Source organism: Scyliorhinus torazame, chromosome 15 (genome assembly GCF_047496885.1).
Source record: "Scyliorhinus torazame isolate Kashiwa2021f chromosome 15, sScyTor2.1, whole genome shotgun sequence".
Classification (NCBI taxonomy): domain Eukaryota; kingdom Metazoa; phylum Chordata; class Chondrichthyes; order Carcharhiniformes; family Scyliorhinidae; genus Scyliorhinus; species Scyliorhinus torazame.
The window spans coordinates 157795255-157816423 of record NC_092721.1 but is presented as its reverse complement, the minus strand read 5'-3'; the positions used below and the strand labels follow the sequence as shown (position 1 = coordinate 157816423).

At 47.4% G+C, this 21169-nt stretch overlaps 1 protein-coding gene across 1 annotated transcript in view; it reads left to right on the top strand.

The window, feature by feature from the left end:
• The first annotated feature begins 1365 nt into the window (after nt 1-1365).
• Nucleotides 1366-21169, top strand: part of LOC140391934 (NEDD4-binding protein 2-like 1) — a 31528-nt gene continuing 11724 nt past the window's right edge. Inside the window, exons 1-4 of the mRNA XM_072476995.1 lie at nt 1366-1664; nt 6081-6208; nt 6322-6410; nt 11201-11277. Of these exons, the coding sequence (XP_072333096.1) occupies nt 1516-1664; nt 6081-6208; nt 6322-6410; nt 11201-11277 (443 nt within the window). The 5' untranslated portion in view covers nt 1366-1515. The remainder of the gene's footprint in view (nt 1665-6080; nt 6209-6321; nt 6411-11200; nt 11278-21169) is intronic.

Below are 21169 nucleotides of genomic sequence, written 5' to 3'. Positions count from 1 at the left end.
TAAATGTTGTCAGTAAATTAATCACTGTCAAATTCTTATATCTATTTTAATTTGCAGTAAATTTACCAGCATGCAAGAAATTAAACGTTGGCCATGCAAGTCTTGTGGAACATAAACCACAATATTCTCGGTGCCGGAAAACATACTGGCTGAAAGGGCTTCTGGAATCTCAGAAAGTAATCATTTTTGCGAGGTTTGAATTTAGACTTGTGACCTAGCCCATCTCTGGATCTTTGTTACAGCAAATTTACCTATTTAAGAATGTTGCCTTGCTGACTTTGTGAGCAATTCTTTTTTGCAATAGGCTGGTGTGCACAATCACAGGAAGGGAGAGGGGGCTGTTTCACCCAGCATCGTATTGGTGTTTATTTACTGGACCCAACAGTGTCTTTGTCCGGCCCTGTCCCCATAGCTCTCTGCATATTTTACACCCTCCTCCACATACACTATAAGTCTTCATCCATTTCCCTTTTGTTGTAGCTATTAGACGATAAATGGACCATAAGACGTGAGAGCAGAAGTAGGCCATTCACCCTATCAAGTCTGCTCCGCCGTTTAATGAGATGATAATTGATCTGATATGATAATCCTCAACTCCACTTTCCCACCTTACCCCCATAAACCTTGATTCCCTTACAGATTAAAAAGCTATCTCAGCCTTGAACATACTGAATGACCCAGCCTCTGGATCCCTCTGTGCTAAAGAATTCCACAGATTTGCTGCCCACTGTCATAAATGGGCGACCTCTTACTCTGAGATTATGCCCTCTGGTCCCAGACTCTGCCAGAAGGGGAAACAACCTCTCAGCTTCTACCCTGTCCAGCGCCCTTGAGAATCCAATCGGCCTCAATAAGGTTGCCTCTTATTTTTCTAAACTGCAACGACACCATCCTGAAATTGGCACAAAACAAAAGTGTGTGTGGTGTGGAGTGGGATCTGATATTGTTAAAAAAATAATGAAACTGGCCTGTTGAAGTGGGTCAGCAGTGTATAAGGGCAGCACGTTAGCACAATGGTTAGCGCTGTTGCTTCACAGCTTCAGGGTGTCAGGTTCGATTCCCGGCTTGGGTCGCTAGCTGAGCGGAGTCTGCACGTTCTCCCCGTGTCTGCGTGGGTTTCCTCCAGGTGCTCCGGTTTCCTCCCACAAGTCCTGAATTGGGTGAATTGGACATTCCGAATTCTCCCTCGATGTACCGGAACAGGCGCTGGAATGTGGCGACTAGGGGATTTTCACAGCAACTTCATTGCAGTGTTAATGTAAGCCTATTTGTGACACCAATAAAGATTATTATTCTATTATATATAATTCAGTTTGACCCGCAGCCCCAGCTTGCTCTGCAGCTTGTACACACAGACAGCTGAGAGGAAGCAGGAAGCGGGCTGCCCACTGGATACAAAACAAAACAGCCGAGCGCCAGAGACAAACTGACAACAAGCCCTGGTCATTTCCTAAGCCGGGGGTTTTGTTTTGAGGAAAGGAGCGTGCGCTTTAACCCGCTCCAGCCTGCGCTGCCATGTCGGCGGAGTCTCTGGCACAGTCATTCCAGAAGCTGAGCCTGCAGCGGAACCGCGGCCGCGACCCTGGCGAAGCTGCCGCCCGGGGGAGGAAGCGCCTGTATCTGCTGAGGGGACTGCCGGGGTCTGGCAAAACCACTCTCGCCAGGTTTGTTTGGGAACTATGTACCGGACCAAACCTTTCCATCACCCCGCCCCAATGATGTGTAAACTTGTCCAATGGACCCCCCATGCCCCGAGCTTCCTGCAGGCTGACCCAGGAGGCAGGCAGCCCAACCTCTGGGGTTTGTTTCACTGCACAGAAGGCGGGGCTCACAATGATCTAAACATTTGTGAAACTTCCAATTGCATTTAAATTTTTTTTTAATGGGGCAAAAAATCCCTGCTGTAATGCTATCCCAATGAAGTGTTGCTGGAGCCCCATTTGTTCTCCAGCCAAGAGGGCAGAATACCCTTTCCTGGTGTGTGGCAAAGCAGTTTGACTTCTGCCTCAGCCCGGCTGCCATTTTGTCGGTCACGCGGGTTCCCTATTTCTGTACATGGAAATCAGCTGTGATCCAATGTGAATTTCACAAGCAGCAAGTGTTGTGATCTGACCCTTCAGACTCCAGATCTGTTCTGCTGGACTGCCATGATGTGGAGGTGCCGGCGTTGGACTGGGGTGAGCACAGTAAGAAGTCTCACAACACCAGGTTCAAGTCCCAACAGGTTTGTTTGGAATCACTAGCTTTCGGAGCGCAGCTCCTTCCTCAGGTGAGTCTGCATTTAGACAGTGGGTAATGTAGCAAAATGCTGCACAGGAACATTAGCAGGCAAATTGTGACCAGGACGCACCAGACATTAGGATACTGATCAAAAGCTCCGACAAAGGTAGGTTTTAAGGAGAGGGGGGTAAAGTGCATTTCAGAGCTTGTGATGGAAAATGTCGAAGGCACAACCCTCAAAAGAAAAGCAAAGGAAATTTGGGGTGTACAAGAGGCCATGATGTTTTGTTGGGTTGTCACTGTCTGTGGCGTGTACTGCTTAGACACCAATAAGCGGCCTTGATGAAGTTACCAATTAGTCTTTATTAACACTACTAAACTACATACATATTAACAGTAGAGGGTACGGGTATAGTTCCCTACGTGTTACAACCGAGCTCTACACTGCTAGGTAGATTATACTACACAAGGCCTAGGTCAGGTGCTGCCTTGCAATTTAGGTGGATTGGCCACCCTAAATTGCTGTACAGGTTTTGGGGTTACAGGAATAGGATGGGGGAATGGGCTGAGTTAGAGTGCCCTTTTAGAGGATTGGTGCAGACTCTATGGGCCGAATGGCCTTCTGCACTTTAGGAATTCCATGGTTCTACCACTGGGTGGTAATGTACTCAATCCCAGATTAACCCTTAATGCACCAGATCCTTCTGCTGAGGAGTGCAAAGTTCTTGGAGGGTTGAAAAGAAATGCGTAGCATCTTTTGTCAGTCTAGATTTTTGTGCTCAAACTGTGGAGTGGGACTTGAGCCAACAACCTTCTGACTCAGAGGAAAGAGTATAACCAACTAAGTCACAGCTGATGTAAATATTGTGATTGTCCTCGAGGACCATAGGCTGCTCTCCATTTTTGAGAGAAAGCTGAGTTTAACCTGAGGGTTGTCACACCTCGGGTGAGAGGCAAGGTTGAGAAGGCAGGGCCTTCGTGGATAACCTCAGTCAGTACGGGAATTGAACCCACACGGTTGGCATCACTCCGCATCACGAACCAGATATCCAGCCAACTGAGCTAACCAACATCCCTCACAGCTGACATACCAAATGTGGTCAGGTAAGTTGTTAAGGTGGTCAAGACTGTATGCTTGGTTTTGTATAGGGGAATTGTAATAAGGGGATTGGATAGAAAATCAAGAAAGCTTTGCTAAGTCATAACATATCATTGGCTGGGCGGCAGCTGGATTATTGGGTACAATTCTGGTCACCACATTTGAAAGATGTCAATGCCTTGGAGAGGTTACAGGATAGGGTGTACCAGGGATGAAGGACTTCAGTTTTGTGGAGAAATTGGAGAAGCTGCGATTGTTCTCCTTAAAACAGTGAAGGTTAAGGGGAGATCTAAAACAGGTAGTACAAGAGGTTTTGATGGGAGCAAATAGGAAGAAACAGCAATTAATTCATAGATTTAAAATAATTGGCAAAGGACTAAAGGGAAAATTGGATTTCTTCATACACGGCATTGCTGGAATTTGCAACACAACCTAAAAGGGAAGTTGAATCAGATTCCTTAGGAACTACCAAAAAGCAACTGAAGATGTAATTGAAAAGGAATAATCTTCTGTTATGTCAAAAATGCCGGAGTGTGGGACAACATTGGACAATTAGCCACAGTTTGAATTATCTTCTTTTGTGCTATAATATTCCATGATTCTAAGTAGCTCTTGTTGCTTTCAACCTAATGTCAGAACCATAAAAATGTAAACATCTTTCATAATGTTCATGGCCACAATTATAGAGAACTGATAGTTGAAATACATTTGAAACCTGTAATTAACAGGAAGGGAAAACAAACAACTTCCAGTTAATAATGAGAGTTAACAATGGAACTTTTTTCTGATGGTTATTCAAAATAATCTATCAGCTAACTCCAATCCGAATCCGGAGGACTGAGCATTTTATAGGGCCTCTGGTCATGAGCAGCAAGCAAAATTTCTCACTGTTTAACTAGTGGATGGGGGAAAAAAACAGGTAACACCTGTTACATAAACCAGACTTTTCACAGCTACTTAGCGGTGATGTGATGAACTTGCGGTGATCATATAGAGCTGGTTTATGAGGTGTTGTCGTGAAAATGAAGAAAGGGAGCAAAGCCTTTTGGCCCAAAAAAGAAAGTGGATTAAACTGGGGAGACTGTGGGACCTGTGCAGGAGCCTCAACTTTGCACTGTCTTTTTTTTTTGAGATTGTCACCTTGACTGATTAGTGCTGTACTGATGTATCTGGTCTGAAATCATCAGTCTAGAAGAAGAGCGCTCAAAATTTGGGACAATGGTATCTTTTGCCAAAATAATGCTTCACAGCTATCTGTTCCCCTAATGCTAGAATCCAAAGCCCCTATCACTGTTGTTTTCTCTACACCCCCCCCCCCCACCCCTCCCCACACACACACAAAAAACTATCTCTCTTCTCCCCACCCTACCCAGCAGTATTCAAAATGGAAAATCGGTGAGAGAGAGATGGACCTGTGCAGTTATTTCGGGTTTGGTAATTGCTGGAAAGCAAAATCATACAAATGAGGCATCAGTACAAGTGGTTTTGTAGACCGTGGTTGATCTTGGGCTTCAACTTCCCTGCCCACTCCCTATATCCCTTAATTCCCTGAGAGACCAAACATCTGCCCATCCCAGCCTCAAATATATTCAATAATGGGGCATCCATAACTCTCTCTGCTGGGGAATTCAAAAGATTCACAACCCTATGAGTGAAGAAATTTCTCCTATTCTCAATCCGAAATGATCAGCCCCTCCCCCCCCCCCCCCCCCCCCCCCTCACCCCCATGTCTTAGATTCCACGAACAATTAAAACAATCTCTGTACCCACACTATCAGAACCCTATATGTGACTCCAGACCCACAGCAATGTAGTTGACTTAACTGCCCCTCAAGGGCAATTAGGGATGGGCAATAAATGCTGGCAAAAGCGGGCGACCCCCAAGTCCCATGAATGAATAAAATATATATTGTACGTTTCAATGAGATTGCCTCGCATTCTTCGAAAAGCCAGAGAAAATAGACCTAGTTTACTCAGCCACTCATAGGACAACTCCTCAATCCCAGGGAACAATTTATTGAATCTTCACTCTTATCACCTCCAGTGGAAGTTTATATTTTCTTAAATATGAAGACACATTTACCCTCTCCACAATTGTGGAGAACAGCATCCAGACTTGTTCTTGGACCAACATTAGTTGTTTTGTAGCCTATCTTCTGATAACCTCATCATTTCCTGAAAGACGTGGCTGTGAGCTTCCTGCTTTATGTATGAGACGTTAGCTGCTCATCATCAGGGTTGGTAAACCAGCCACCATTTAAGTGGTGTGGAAGATACGGCTCCCCACCTGTTGACTAGAACCCTGATGCCCTTGCAGGGCAGGCACCATCTCCGACTGAGCCAGATGGGTGGAAAGACTGACTACATAGGGCCTGAGAGAAAAACTTCCATTCTCAAATCTGATGGATGCAGACTCCATTCTGAGGGTGTAGGAAAATGATTTTCCAAGTGATTAGTTTACATTTATGTAGAGGTTTAGTCTGTCTAATGTCATAGATTGTAGCACAGTGGGCTAAACAGCTGGCTTGTGATGCAGAACAATGCCAGCAGCGCGGGTTCAATTCCCATACCAGCCTCCCCGAACAGACGACTAGGGGCTTTTCACAGTAACTTCATTGAAGCCTACTTGTGACAATAAGCGATTATTATTATTATTATTATTATTATTATTATTATTATTATTAATTGATGTAGGAAGTGGATTTGCAAAGTAGATGATTCTTCTGATGTCTCATTCCACCCCTCCCCATTATTCAATCAGGCAACTAAAAAATCAGTTTCGTGGTGGAGTGATATTGAGTACCGATGATTACTTCATCAGACAAGACGGCTCCTATTTATTTGAGAAGTACTTACTTAATGTAGCTCATGAATGGAACCATGAAAGAGGTGAATACTGAAATTCTTTGTTGTGATATTTAGATTTTTAAAAAATTACATTTGAAAATTGTTGCATCTACTACATTACATCTAACGTATTTATATAATGGATCTCCTTCTAGCCAGAACAGCCATGAGACAAAGGAAGTCTCCAATTATTATAGACAATACCAACATTGAAGCCTGGGAAATGAAACCATATGTGAATATGGTATGATCTAGATTTTCAACTAATTTCTTCAGTCCTTAATATTGTTTGATACAACTAACCAGGTTATTTGAAACAGTTCTTCCAAAAAACTGCTTGATGTTCTTGATTTCCATTGTTCTGTCATAATCTTTTTATTGTTGTTTCCATTTGTGTTTGTATTTGTTGAAACAATTTTTATCCTCATTTGTGGAAGCTTAATTTCTTTTTGATCCCAGCCATGATCTCATTGAATGGCGGGACAGGCTCAAGGGGCCACATGACCCTACTCTTGCTTTTTATAATCGGCAGTTCAAGTCAATCATTTAATTGTTGAACAAAGCTACAGGTTATTATAGCTCTTTTTAATTGGTGCTTTTGATTTAAAAAATAAGGAATATAGCATGATTGATTTCGGCAGGGCAGCGCGGTGGCGCAGTGGTTAGCACTGCTGTCTATGGCGCTGAGGGCCCGGGTTCAATCCCGGCCCGGGTCACTGTCCATGTGGAGTTCGCACATTCTCCCTGTGTCGGCTTGGGTCTCACCCCTACATGTGCAGGGTAGGTGGATTGGCCACGCTAAATCGCCCCTTAATTGGAAAAAATTAATTGGGTACTCTAAATGTACTGATTTTTTTTTTAATGATTTGATTTAGGCAATACTTCAAACAGTTTACATTTTTTAAAAAAACCTGCAAACCACTTTCAAAAAACTAATACTTGATAAAATAGAAGTGTATAACTGCAGAGAGGCAAAACACAAATAGGTCACATATGTTCCTGTAGCTCCCCTTTGCTTAAGAAATCTTAACCAGTCAAGCCTTATGACAACCCATATTTTCTTGTAGAATTACATTCAGACCATGAAGGCAGTAGTACAAATATGTTTTACAACTCTCTATGTTTGCTTCAGTAGTTATTTCCTGGTAATATTTCACTGACAGGTAGGTATCTTGTACTGTAGTGTTAGAAATATCTTGTTACAAAAGACAAAAAAAATCTCTAGCACAGTGGTTAGCATTGTTGCTCCACCAGGGTCCCAGGTTCAATTCCCGCTAGGTCACTGTCAGTGCGGAATCTCCCCGTGTCTGTGTGGGTTTCCTCCGGGTGCTCCGGTTTCATAGAACATAGAACATTACTGCGCAGTACAGGCCCTTCGGCCCTCAATGTTGCGCCGACCTGTGAAACCACTCTAAAGCCCATCTACACTATTCCCTTATCGTCCATATGTCTATCCAATGACCATTTGAATGCCCTTAGTGTTGGCGAGTCTACTACTGTTGCAGGCAGGACATTCCACACCCTTACTACTCTCTGAGTAAAGAACCTACCTCTGACATCTGTCTTATATCTATCTCCCTCAACTTAAAGCTATGTCCCCTCGTGCTAGACATCACCATCCGAGGAAAAAGGCTCTCACTGTCCACCCTATCCAATCCTCTGATCATCTTGTATGCCTCAATTAAGTCACCTCTTAACCTTCTTCTCTCTAACGAAAACAGCCTCAAGTCCCTCAGCCTTTCCTCATAAGATCTTCCCTCCATACCAGGCAACATTCTGGTAAATCTCCTCTGCACCCTTTCCAATGCTTCCACATCCTTCCTATAATGCGGCGACCAGAATTGCACGCAATACTCCAAATGCGGCCGCACCAGAGTTTTGTACAGCTGCAACATGACATCATGGCTCCGAAACTCAATCCCTCTACCAATAAAAGCTAACACACCGTACGCCTTCTTAACAACCCTCTCAACCTGGGTGGCAACTTCCAGGGATCTATGTACATGGACACCGAGATCTCTCTGCTCATCCACACTGCCAAGAATCTTACCATTAGCCCAGTACTCTGTCTTCCTGTTATTCCTTCAAAAATGAATCACCTCACACTTTTCTGCATTAAACTCCATTTGCCACCTCTCAGCCCAGCGCTGCAGCTTATCTATGTCCCTCTGTAACTTGTAACATCCTTCCGCACTGTCCACAACTCCACCGACTTTAGTGTCATCTGCAAATTTACTCACCCATCCTTCTACACCCTCCTTCAGGTCATTTATAAAAATGACAAACAGCAGTGGCCCCAAAACAGATCCTTGTGGTACACCACTAGTAACTGGACTCCAGTCTGAACATTTCCCATCAACCACCACCCTTTGTTTTCTTCCAGCTAGCCAATTTCTGATCCAAACTGCTAAATCACCCTGAATCCCATGCCTCCGTATTTTCTGCAGTAGCCTACCGTGGGGAACCTTATCAAACACTTTACTGAAATCCATATGCACCACATCAACTGCTATACCCTCATCCACCTGTTTGGTCACCTTCTCAAAGAACTCAATAAGGTTTGTGAGGCACGACCTACCCTTCACAAAACCGTGTTGACAATCGCTAATCAAATTATTCCTTTCCAGATGATTATACATCCTATCTCTTATAAACCTTTCCAAGATTTTGCTCACAACAGAAGTAAGGCTCACTGGTCTATAGTTACCGGGGTTGTCTCTACTCCCCTTCTTGAACAAGGGGACAACATTTGCTATCCTCCTGTCTTCTGGCACTACTCCTGTAGACAAAGATGACTTATAGATCAAAGTCAAAGGCTCAGCAATCTCGTCCCTAGCTTCCCAGAGAATCCTAGGATAAATCCCATCCGGCCCAGGGGACTTATCTATTTTTACACTTTCCAGAACTGCTGACACCTCCTCCTTATGAACCTCAAGCCCTTCTAGTCTAGTAGCCTGAATCTCAGTATTCTCCTCGACAACATTGTCTTTTTCCTGTGTGAATACTGACGAAAAATATTCATTTAGCACCTCTCCTATCTCCTCGGACTCCAAGCACAACTTCCCACTACTGTCCTTGACTGGCCCTACTCTTACCCTAGTCATTTGTTTATTCCTGACATATCTATAGAAAGCTTTAGGGTTATCCTTGATCCTACCTGCCAAAGACTTCTCATGTCCCCTCCTGGCTCTTCTTAGCTCTCTCTTCAGGCCCTTCCTAGCTAACTTGTAACTCTCAAGCGTCCTAGCTGAACCTTCATGTCTCATCTTTACATAAGCCTCCATCTTCCTCTTGACAAGTGTTTTGACTGCTTTAGTAAACCACGGTTCCCTTGCTCGACCACTTCCTCCCTGCCTGACAGGTACATACTTATCAAGGACATGCAGTAGCTGTTCCTTGAACAAGCGCCACATTTCCATTGTGCCCATCCCGTGCAGTTTTCCTCTCCATCCAATGCATCCTAAGTCTTGCCTCATCGCATCATAATTGCCTTTCCCCCTGATATAACTCTTGCCCTGCGGTATATACCTATCTCATTCCATCACTAAAGTAAACGTATTCGAATTGTGGTCACTATCACCAAAGTGCTCACCTACCTCCAAATCTAACACCTGTCCTGGTTCATTACCCAGTACCAAATCCAACATGGCCTCGCCTCTCATTGGCCTCTCATTGGCCTATCTACATACTGTGTCAGGAAACCCTCCTGCACACATTGGACAAAAACAGACCCATCTAAAGTACTCGAACTATAGCGTTTCCAGTCAATATTTGGGAAGTTAAAGTCCCCCATAACAACTACCCTGTTGCTTTCGCTCCTATCCAGAATCATCTTTGCAATCCTTTCCTCTACATCTCTGGAACTTTTCGGAGGCCTATAGAAAATCCCTAACAGGGTGACCTCTCCTTTCCTGTTTCTAACCTCAGCCCATACTACCTCAGTAGGCGAGTCCTCATCAAACTTCCTTTCTGCCACCGTAATACTGTCTTTGACTAACAATGCCACCCCTCCCCCTCTTTTTAACCACCTTCCCTGAGCTTACTGAAATATCTAAACCCCGGCACCTGCAACAACCATTCCTGTCCCTGCCCTATCCATGTCTCCGAAATGGCCACAACATCGAAGTCCCAGATACCAACCCATGCCGCAAGTTCACCCACCTTATTCCGGATGCTCCTGGCATTGAAGAAGACACACTTTAAATCACCTTCCTGCTTGCCGGTACACTCCTGCAACTTTGAAACCTCACTCATGGCCTCACTACTCTCAACCTCCTGTATACTGGAGCTACAATTCAGGTTCCCAAGCCCCTGCTGGACTAGTTTAAACCCTCCCGGAGAGCATTAGCAAATTTCCCCCCCAGGATATTGTTACCCCTCTGGTCCAGGTTAGACCATCCCGTTTGTAGCGGTCCCACCGACCCCAGAATGAGCCCCAATTATCCAGAAACCTGAAACCCTCCCTCCTGCACCATCCCTGTAGCCACGTGTTCAACTCCTCTCTCTCCCTATTCCTCGTCTCGCTATCACGTGGCACGGGTAACAACCCAAAGATAATAACTCTTTGTCCTAGATCTAAGTTTCCACCCTAGTTCCCTGAATTCCTGCCTTACATCACTATCCCTTTTCCTACCTATGTCGTTGGTACCTATGTGGACCACGACTTGGGGCTGCTCCCCTTCCCCCTTAAGGATCCCGAAAACACGATCCTCCCACAGGTCCCGAAAGACGTGCTTGTTAGGTAATTTGGACATTCTGAATTCTCCCTCTGTGTACCCGAACAGGCGCCGGAGTGTGGCGACTAGGGGATTTTCACAGTAACTTCATTGCAATGTTAATGTAAACCTACTTGAGACACTAATAAAGATTATCATTATTATTAAACCTATGTTCTTTGGTCAAATTGATTTTCATGGAGTTTCCAAAGATAACTAGGCAAAGAGTCTTTGATTTTAGATGGAATGACTCTAAAATAAAGTATTCGATTAGCTCTCCGCATTTTTAAACTTTCAATTACTAATTTGTCATCAACAGGCACGAGAGAACGGTTATGAAGTGACATTCCAAGAACCAGATACTTCCTGGAAGTTTGACATTGGAAATTTAACCAGGTTTATATAAATCTTCTAATTGCTTCATCTTTGAGAATGACACTTGTGTAGTGAAAATAGTGTAACCTCTGGTGGTGTGTATGATTGAAAGAGAGAAATGTAATGATAATCATAGTCAAAGTGTCTTCCAATGAACCTCAAAGCCTATTTTTGAAACAGAAATGCTTAGAAGTTTAAAAAGCGATAAACAGGCCATGTGGCCCAATCTTCCATATCAGCAAATAGTCTCTAATTCCATTTATTTGTTGATCCCATATGCTTTTATGCTTTATCCTTCATCCACCTATCCAATCAGTCTTGAATATTGTCCAATCAGTCTTGAATATTGTCCAATGCCTCACAGTCCCCCTCCATGTAAACAAGTTTCTCTTGCTTTTTCCGAATCTCTACATTTTAATCTTGAATCTATGACTTATTGTTCTAAATTCCTGAACTACTGAAACCAGTCTGCTTCTAGCTGTCATGCCCCTTTCTTTCATTACTTTAAGCACTTCTATAGAACTGTCCTATCAGCTATTCTAACAAGGAAAGCCCCAGCTTGTAAAACCTGTTTTCATATTTTCTCATATGTGGTAAGCATTAGCATGAATCTGTGTACTTACTATCCATCGGTGAGAATGACATTTGTGTTGTGAAAATAATGCAACCTCTAGTAGCTTGTAAAGGGAAAAGGGTAATGGTAATCATAGTTAAAGGTGTCTTTCATTGAACCTCATAACCTTTGACAGAAAGAAATGCGTAGAAGTTTAAAAAACAGTAAACAGACCATTCTTCCATTTCCATTTCAATTAGTTTATAACCTATTTATTTACCTATGGCATCCTGAAACCACTAATTGTTTTCTTTATTAATTGAATAGCCTTACTTTTCACTGCTGCAGTTTAAAAAAGATTCCATTCTTGTTTTATAACCCTGTATGTTAATTTATCCTCAGCTGGCTCACTCTAGTATTTGACACTAACTTTTTCCCTTTCTAGTTGGTGGGTTGGTTACTACTGCAAAGCTGCTATTAGCTTGTCTACCTCAGCTATTTTGTTACACACACCCAGATCTCACAACATCTCTGCGCTCCTTTAGAATTCCAAAATAGGAATTTTAATAGTATCAAATCTAACAAAAACGAAAGGAACAGAATGCCGAGGTCGAGGTAGATTCGGCTGAATGAGTGACTAGGATGGTTAATGGAATCAGGCAGTCAAACAACTCCTCATTTCTGGAATCAAGGTTTGTGGCCAAGGTAGGATTGACGTTTACGTAGAGGAACAGAGCTCTTTTTCAGAATTTTGTAATATTGGGCTAATGTTCCATTAGCCGAGCATGCTAAGACCTACGGCTCAAACGGTCACTGACTTCTCTCCAAAGTGCTTCAGTCAGTGGTGCTTAATTAATAATACTGTGTGTCCAACCTGGCAATGATAGTGGCCCTGCCCATGCAATTTTAGATGGAATCAGTGCCCTTCAATCAGCGATCTCAGGACTGCTTTGTTAGTTGAATGGTGCTTGCTCAGAACTGCCAGCTGAGACAATGCTGTGTCTCCACACGATTTGTGAAGTGGCCTGTGAATAGGCTCATCGAAACAAATGGAGGACACTCTCTGTATGTTACCAGTCCTAAACAGCGTTTAGCCCTTCTTATCTTTCCTCGCCACAATTAAAAAGTATCGTCGACGGGTGTCCAGTGATGGTGATATGCTGAGCAGACGCACATCAGGTGGCTCTCCTCCTGAACATAGCCAAATAGGCACTTTTAGTCACAATTAGCCGGAAAATTCGGTCTTATCTCACCCGCAATTAAGAAAGGGAAAGGACAGAATCATCATGGCAGCAAACGGGGAGCTTGAGAGGCCGCAGAGATGGCAGGAGCGGAGAGAAAGGCCATGAGCAGCGGGTGGACGGGTCGGCGGACTCAAGAGACAAGGGGTGCCCCCCCCCCCCAACACACACACACCCAACCTGGAGACGGATGGAAGACGGGCCTGACGAAGGAACTGACGGCGATGAGGGAGGCAATAAAAGTGGAAATCAAGGTGGCAATGACGGAGGTGTTGGTCACCATGCAGACGGGAATCGATAGACTGGGGAAGAAGTTGGAAGGTCAGGGGAAGACTACCCTCGATCTGGAAAAGGCGTTGACGGACCTGAGCGACAGGATTGTCGAAATCAAAAGGTTGGTGGCGACCCAGGGGAGCTTGAAGGGGAAACTTGAGGACCAGGATCATGGGCCTACCAGAGGGGATCGAGGACAGGGACCTGCCGGCTATGTGGCCCCGATGCTGGGAAACCTAGTCGGAGGGACAGCTTCCCCAATCCATCGGAGAAGGACAGAGCACACACATCGCTCCGATCAAAGCCCAAAGCGGGGAAACAACCAAGGGTGATAATTGCAAAACTGCATTGTTACCAGGATCGTGAGAGGATCCTGCAGTGGGCAAGGCAGACGAAGGCGAACAGCTGGGAAGGACATAGAATCCGGTGTCTACCAGGACATTGGGGCAGACCTGGCAAAAAAGCAGGGCTGAATTCCACCAGGCGAAAGCGGCCCTGTATAGGAGCAGAGTGAAATTTGAATTGTTGTTCCCAGCCAGGCTCTGGGTCACATTCCAAAACAAGGAACATTATTTCAACACCCCAGCCGAGGCGGCCAGGTTTGTTCGGATGAATATGACCTGGACAATGGGCAGGCAAGGCAGCGCTGAGAGCGCAGAGGACGCAGGGGAGAAAGAGAGCTATGATGGGCGCATACTGTGTTTGTGCGGGACTGTACTGCCTCGCTTTGAACAGAAATGTCAGACTACAGGGAAGGGGCGAGGGCAGCGGAGCACAGGACAGAGTGAGGAAGAGACGGAGGGGACAGATATTTAGCAGGCATGGGAAAGGGGTAAGATCAGCCCCGGGAGGGGAGCCACGTCACTAGCAGGGAAGCTAGCGTTAGGAAGAACTAAAGCAAGGGGGAAGATTGGGGGGGGACGGGGTGGGGGGGGACACAGTGACCCAAGGCAAGAATCAAACCCGGGTCCCTGGCACTGTGAAGTGGTGCCAATCGGCACCGGAGTCACCAATAAGGTTGCCAATTAATAATGATGCTCTTTAAAGTCGCCAGGTATCAAATGATACAACCACAAGGCTTTACCGGATATCGATCAAAGGACCACGCAACCAGTTAGTCAGTTCAAGTTCACAGATGGTTTATTTACACACAAGGATTACTTCGACATGCAACACAAAACACTACAAGTTAAACTACACCTGACAACTCCAGTAACCAATACTTAACTTCAGGGCAACCGGCTCTTTGCAGATGGACAAGGCCTTTGTCCGGATCTTGCGTGGCTGGGTGGAAGAAGTGGCTCTGTTTCTGCTGGGCTCATCCGTCTGGTAGCGATCGTTGGTCTTGAACTTGATTTTTTGGTCGTTATGCTGCACTTGGGTTGGCATAGGCCGGATCCAAGAGAGACCGAGCACATGGCTGTGTCTCTTCTTATCCCGCTGGGATTTCATGCTCTTTGGGGCGGTCCTTAACTTGGACCCAATAATTCGACAGACTTTGATCACTGTCTTCGATTTTGGCCAATAAAGGGGCGGGTGCCTTGATGGCTGGGCGTGTCCTTAGCGGTCATTGACCTTGGCTGTTTGGGCTCCCTGAGTAAAGGGAGTGGTGCCGATTAGTCTGTAACTGTATCGGTTACCTGAGTACAGTCCTTTTGTTCTGGGGAAATGGGCCATTAGAATGCAAACGAGCGGGGGTTTCGATAGCGTCTAGCTATCTGGGTTGCAAATACACACACAAGCTCTGAGTGCGTCGTGTGTCTGAGTCCTGGGTTGGCCATAATTCCCATGGTGCTTTGCAAGTGGCCACCTGAGATGGCTACAGAAGCAACAGTGCTAAACACTGTGCTACCTTGCCGCCCCTCACTGTGCTACCATGCCGCCCCCCACTCTGCTACTGTGCCGCCCCAGCAGGTAATTTGCAGGTTGAAGGAACAAGATGGCGCTGCAAGCAGCAATCTTGGAGGGTCCCTAAACAAAGGGAGACCCAGAGTGCAGGGGCGCACCCATGTGGCGTACACACAATTGGCGGCCATGTTGGACAAAGGGACACCCTCCGAAGTGCAGGGGCCCGGTGTCATGGTGAGAACGGTGACCGTGGCCATTTTGGATCGCCCGCTTTTGGATGGCCCGCTGACAAAGGGAAACCCTGGAGTGCAAGGGCGCGTCCACCAGGTAAGTATGGGTGATCCCACTGGAATTGTGTCAAAAAAACCCACCAGGATTATCATCTGGAACGTCAGGGACTTAATGGCCCAGTTAAAAGATCCAGAGTCTTTGCCCATTTGAGAAGTTTGAAAGCCAACATAGTTGCCCTTCAAGAGACAAACCTGAGAGAGACCGACTGTGGGTAAGAAAGGGCTAGATGGGACAGACATATCACTCATGTTACGGGACCAGAGCTAGGGGGGGTAGTTATCATGATTAGCAAGAAGATGATGTTTACAGCGACAAGGATGGTCACCGGCACAGGGGGACGGTATGTCATGGTCAGCGGTTTCCTGGACGGTACGTCATGGTCAGCGGTGTCCTGGACGGTGCACTGGTAGTCCTGGTAAATGTGTACGCACCCAACTGGGATAACACGGATTTCATAAAGAAGACCATGGCGGAAATCCCCAACACCGACACACCGACCGATCAGGGGAGGGACTTTGATTGTGCACAGGACCCTTGACAGACTGATCAAACCCCAGTATGGGGAAAAAGACAGGCAGGGCTAGGGAATTGGGAGTATTTATGGGGCAGTGGACTCATGGCGGTTCCTACAGCCTAGTAAAAAGGGTGCACATCCTGGGCAACAAGGTGGAGCAGTGGTTAGCACTGTTGCCTCAAGGCACCAAGGATTCGGGTTCGATCCCAGCCCCAGGCCACTGTTCGTGTGGTGTTTGCACATTCTCACCCCCACAATCCCAAAAGATGTGTAGGGTAGGTGAATTACTCCTTAATTGGAATAAAATGAATTGGGTGCTTAAAATTTATTTAAAAAGAAAAGAAAAGGGTGCACAAGGCATACACCCATATCGACTTCTTTGCAGTGGGGAAATCGGTGCTTCCAGACATAGTAAGAGCGGAATACTCCGCAATAGTCATCTCCGACCACGCTCCACATTACATGTATGTGAGGTTGGAGACGGGCCGTGCCCAACACACTGCATGGAGGTTGGACACGGACCCCCTGGCCGACAAGGTCTTCTGCCAGAAAACATCACAGGCCATAGACGAGTACATCACTAACAACCAGAATGGGGAGTCTCACCTTCCACCTTCTGGGAGGCACTAAAGGCGATGATCTAGGGGAGAGATTATAGCCTACAAGACACGTAGAGACAGGGAAGAGAGGGAGGCCAGGTAGCAACTGATTGACTACATCCGGATTGGATTGGATTTGTTTATTGTCACGTGTACCAATGTACAGTGAAAAGTATTTTTCTGCGAGCAGCTCAACAGATCATTAAGTACATGAAAAGAAACCGGGAGGTCGACAGAAGATACTCCTGAGGCCCCGACTGTAGAGCTTCTGGCGGAGAGGAAAGAGCCACAAATGGACTTTAACCTGCTATCCACCAGGAAAGCAGTGCACCGACTCCACCAGGGGGACCTTTTATGAATACGGAGACAAAGCTAGCCGCCTGTTGGCTCACTAGCTGAAAAAGCAGGCAGCCAAGAGGGAGGTAGCCCAGGTAAAGGATAGCAGAGACGGACTGGTAGCCAAACCAGCAAAGGTCAACCAAGCATTTGTGGCCTTCTGCCGGGGACTGTAGATCCCTGAGCCTCCCCGGACGGGGCATGCCAGTCGTGGGGGATGATAGGCAGAGGGAGCTGGGTGCACCAATAGGACAGGGTGAGGTCATGGAGAGCATCAACTCCACACAGGCGGGGGAACTTCTATAAACAATTCGCACCAGCTCTGGCTAGTAGCACAGTGGTTAGCACAGTTCCTTCACAGCTCCAAGGTCCCAGGTGCGATTCCCGGCTTGGGTCACTGTCTGTGCGGAGTCTGCACGTTCTCCCCTTGTGTGCGTGGGTTTCCTCCGGGTGTTCCGGTTTCCTCCCACAGTCCAAAGATGTGCAGGTTAGGTGGACTGGCCATGATAAATTGCCCTTAGTGTTCAAAAAAAGGTTGGGTGGGGTTATTGGGTTACAGGGTGGGTGGAGGTGTGGGCTTGAGTAGGGTGCTCTTTCCAAGGGCCGGTGCAGACTGAATGGGTCAAATAGCCTCCTTCTGCACTGTAAATTCTATTCTATTCTGTGGCCCCACACCTATGGGAAATGTTCGCAGACTCGCTAGCAAGGGGCACCCTGCGTCCTGCACTAACACAGGCCACTATATCAATGATACCCAAGAAAGACAAAGAGCGATGGAATGCGGATCACTCGACCCATTTTGCTGCTTAACATAGATGCAAAAATACTCACGAAAGTCCTGGCCAAGAGACTGGAAGAGTGTACCAGAAGTGGTCGCAGAGGGCCAGATGGGCTTTGTCACGGGTAGATAGCTAACTGCAAACATCAGACAGCTGCTGAATGTGACACTAACCCCATCCAGGGAGAGAACACCAGAGGTGATCGTCTCCCTGGCTGCAGAAAAGGCCTTTGACAGAGTCAAATGGAAATACCTCATAGTGGTTTGGGCTAAAAAAACATCACAGGCCATAGGCGAGTACATCACTAACAACCAGAATGGGGAAGTCTCACCTTCCATCTTCTGGGCACTAAAGGCGATGATCTAGGGGAGAAATTATAGCCTACAAGACACGTAGAGACAGGGAAGAGAGGGAGGCTCGCCTTGTGGGTGAAACTCCTGTACAACGCCCCCAAGGCGAGCATTCGGACCAACTTCACCAGCTCTGAATACTTCCAGTTGCATATAAACACCTGGGCATGGATGCCTGCTGTCCCCGCTCCTGTTCACCCTAGCAATTGAACCCCTGGCGATCGCTCTGCGAGATGCAAAAGGCTGGAAGGGTATCTGAAGAGGAGCACAGAGCACGGAGTCTCACACTATGCGGATGACCTGCTCCTCTGCATCTCAGACCCGTGGAATGACTTGAAGGAAATCATGAAGCTCCTGGAAGAGTTTAGGGCCTTCTCTGGCTACAAACTCAAGTTGAGCAAGAGAGGTATTCCCAGTGAACCCGGAGGCGGGGGGGGGGGCGGGGGGGGGGGGGGGGGGGGGGGGGGGGGGGGATTGGAGAGTCTACCATTCAAACTAGCCCAAAATAATTCCGCTACCTTGGGATCCAGATAGCCCACGACTGGACACAAATCCACAAATGGAATCTAACCAGTCTGGCGGGGGAAGTTAAAAAGGACCTGCAGAGATGGGATGCACTCCCACTCTCCCTGGCAGGGAGGGTGCAGACGATCAAGATGAACGTACTGCCGAGGTTCCTCGTCCTGTTTAGATCCATACCGATCTTCATCTTCAAGTCCTTTTTCCAAGGAATAGATAAAATGATTATGGCATGCGTGTGCGTGTGTGTGTGTGTCGGGTGGGGGGGGCATGACTACACTGCAGAGGAGAAGAAACATGGGAGGCCTGGCCCTTCCGAACCTCCAATACTACCACTGGGCAGCCACAGCCGAGAGAGTGAGGGGATGGGCAGGGAAACCAAGCAAGGAATGAGTGAAAATGGCGGAGTCCTCCTGTACTGGAATGACCCTCCGAGTCCTGGCTGCAACAGCATTCCCAACCCCCCCTCCCCCCTGCCCCGGCAAAGTACACATCCAGTCCAGTGGTGGTAGCTATGTTAAAAAACTAGAACCTGGGGGCAGGATTCTCCGACCCCCCCGCTGGGTCGGAGAATCGCCGGGGGCTGGCGTGAATCCCGCCCCCGTCGGTTGCCGAATTCTCCGGCACCGGATATTCGGCGGGAGCGGGAATCGCGCCGGTTGGCGGCCCCCCCCCCCCGGCGATTCTCCGGCCCGGATGGGCCGAAGTCCCGCTGCTAGAATGCCTGTCCCGCCGGCGTGGATTAAACCATCTCTCTTACCGGCGGGACAAGGCTGCGCAGGCGGGCTCCGGGGTCCTGGGGGGGTGCGGGGCGATCTGGCCCCGGGGTGTGCCCCCACGGTGGCCTGGCCTGCGATCGGGGCCCACCGATCCACGGGCGGGCCTGTGCCATGGGGGAACTCTTTTCCTTCCGCCTTCGCCATGGTCTCCACCATGGCGGGGGCGGAAGAGACTCCCTCTACTGCGCATGCGCGGGGATGCCGTGAGCGGCCGCTGACGCTCCCGCGCATGCGACGCCCGGCAAAGTCAGTTTCGCGCCAGCTGGCGGGGCACCAAAGGCCTTTCCTGCCAGCTGGCGGGTGGAAATCAGTCCGGTGCGGGCCTAGCCCCTCAAGGTTAGGGCTCGGCCGCTCAAGATGCGGAGGATTCCGCACCTTTGGGGCGGCGCGATGCCGGACTGATTCGCGCCATTTTTGGCGCCGAACGGCGGACATCGCGCCGATTGCAGAGAATTCCGCCCCAGATGAGACAACACTTCAGCTTAACCGAGGTGTCCACCATGGCCCCCATCTGCGGTAACGACAGACTCCAACCAGCCATGCTAGACGCCACTTTTAAGAAGTGGAGACAGGGTGGGGGGACACAGCGATTAGGGACTTTTACATGGGGGACAGACTTGCAATCGTGGACGAGCTGACAGAAATACTGGAGCTAACGAATGGACAGGCGCTACGCCATTTACAAATCAAAAACTTTCTCCACGAGGAGACAGCGAGGTACCCGAGGACCCAGAGAGACACAATGCTGGAGGAACTGCTGGAGGCTGACAGTATGGAGAAGAGAAACTGTGGGATGTTTTTTACAGACAACTTTTAGAAAGGGCGAGAACACCAGCAGACGGAGTAAGAGAGAAATGGGAGAACAAACCTGGGACGGAAATAGGGTGGGGACTCTGGAGCGAAGCACTAAGTCGGGCTAACTCCACCCCCTCCTGCTGAGGCTAAGCCACATGCAGTTTAAAGTGGTGCACAGAGCACACCTAACCAGAACCCGAATTAACGGGTTCTTCCCGGAGGTAGAGGATAAGTGTGAACGGTACCAACCACACCCACATGTTCTGGGCCTGCCTCAGACTTGCCAGGTTCTGGATAGCCTTCTTCGAGGTGGTGTCCAAGGTTGTGAGAGTGAGGGTGGAGCTGTGCCTGAGAGTGGCAGTCTTCGGGGTATCGGAGCAACCAGAACTACATATGGGGAAGAGAGCCAATGCCCTTGCTTTTGCTTCCTTAATCACACTTCGGAGAATCCTGCTCAGCTGGCGATCAGCAGCAACATCCACAGCTGCGGACTGGCTGGCAGACCTGTCCGAATTTCTCCACCTGGAGAAAATCAAGTTCACCATCTGAGGGTCGGCCGAGGGCTTCCACAAACGTGGCGGCTATTCATCAGCCTGTTCCTGAAAGACGACATGTCAAATGTACATACGGACCGTCCTGCTCATCTGTTGTCTAGTGTACATATGTAAAAATTCAATGAAAATATTCTAAAATAAAATAACAAAAAGGACAGGGATGTTATTGGGTGTTATTTTTAATTTTGAAAATGCCAATAAAAAGATTTTAAAATATATATATTTAAGGTAAGTTGCAATGAACATTGAATACAAGATGCATATATAACTATGAAATGTTATACATTACGTTTCTCTGCTGTAGCAAGATTTTGTAGCAGCAATGGGATAAATGAAAAGGGGTGAATGCTGATCTGGACACCCACGTGATGTACTTTCATCTCCTTCCGTTTGATTAAATGGATTAGGAGCAGGAGTAGGCGACTCAGCCCTTGAGCTGGCTCGATCATTCAGTAAGATCATGTCTGATCTGATTGTGGCCT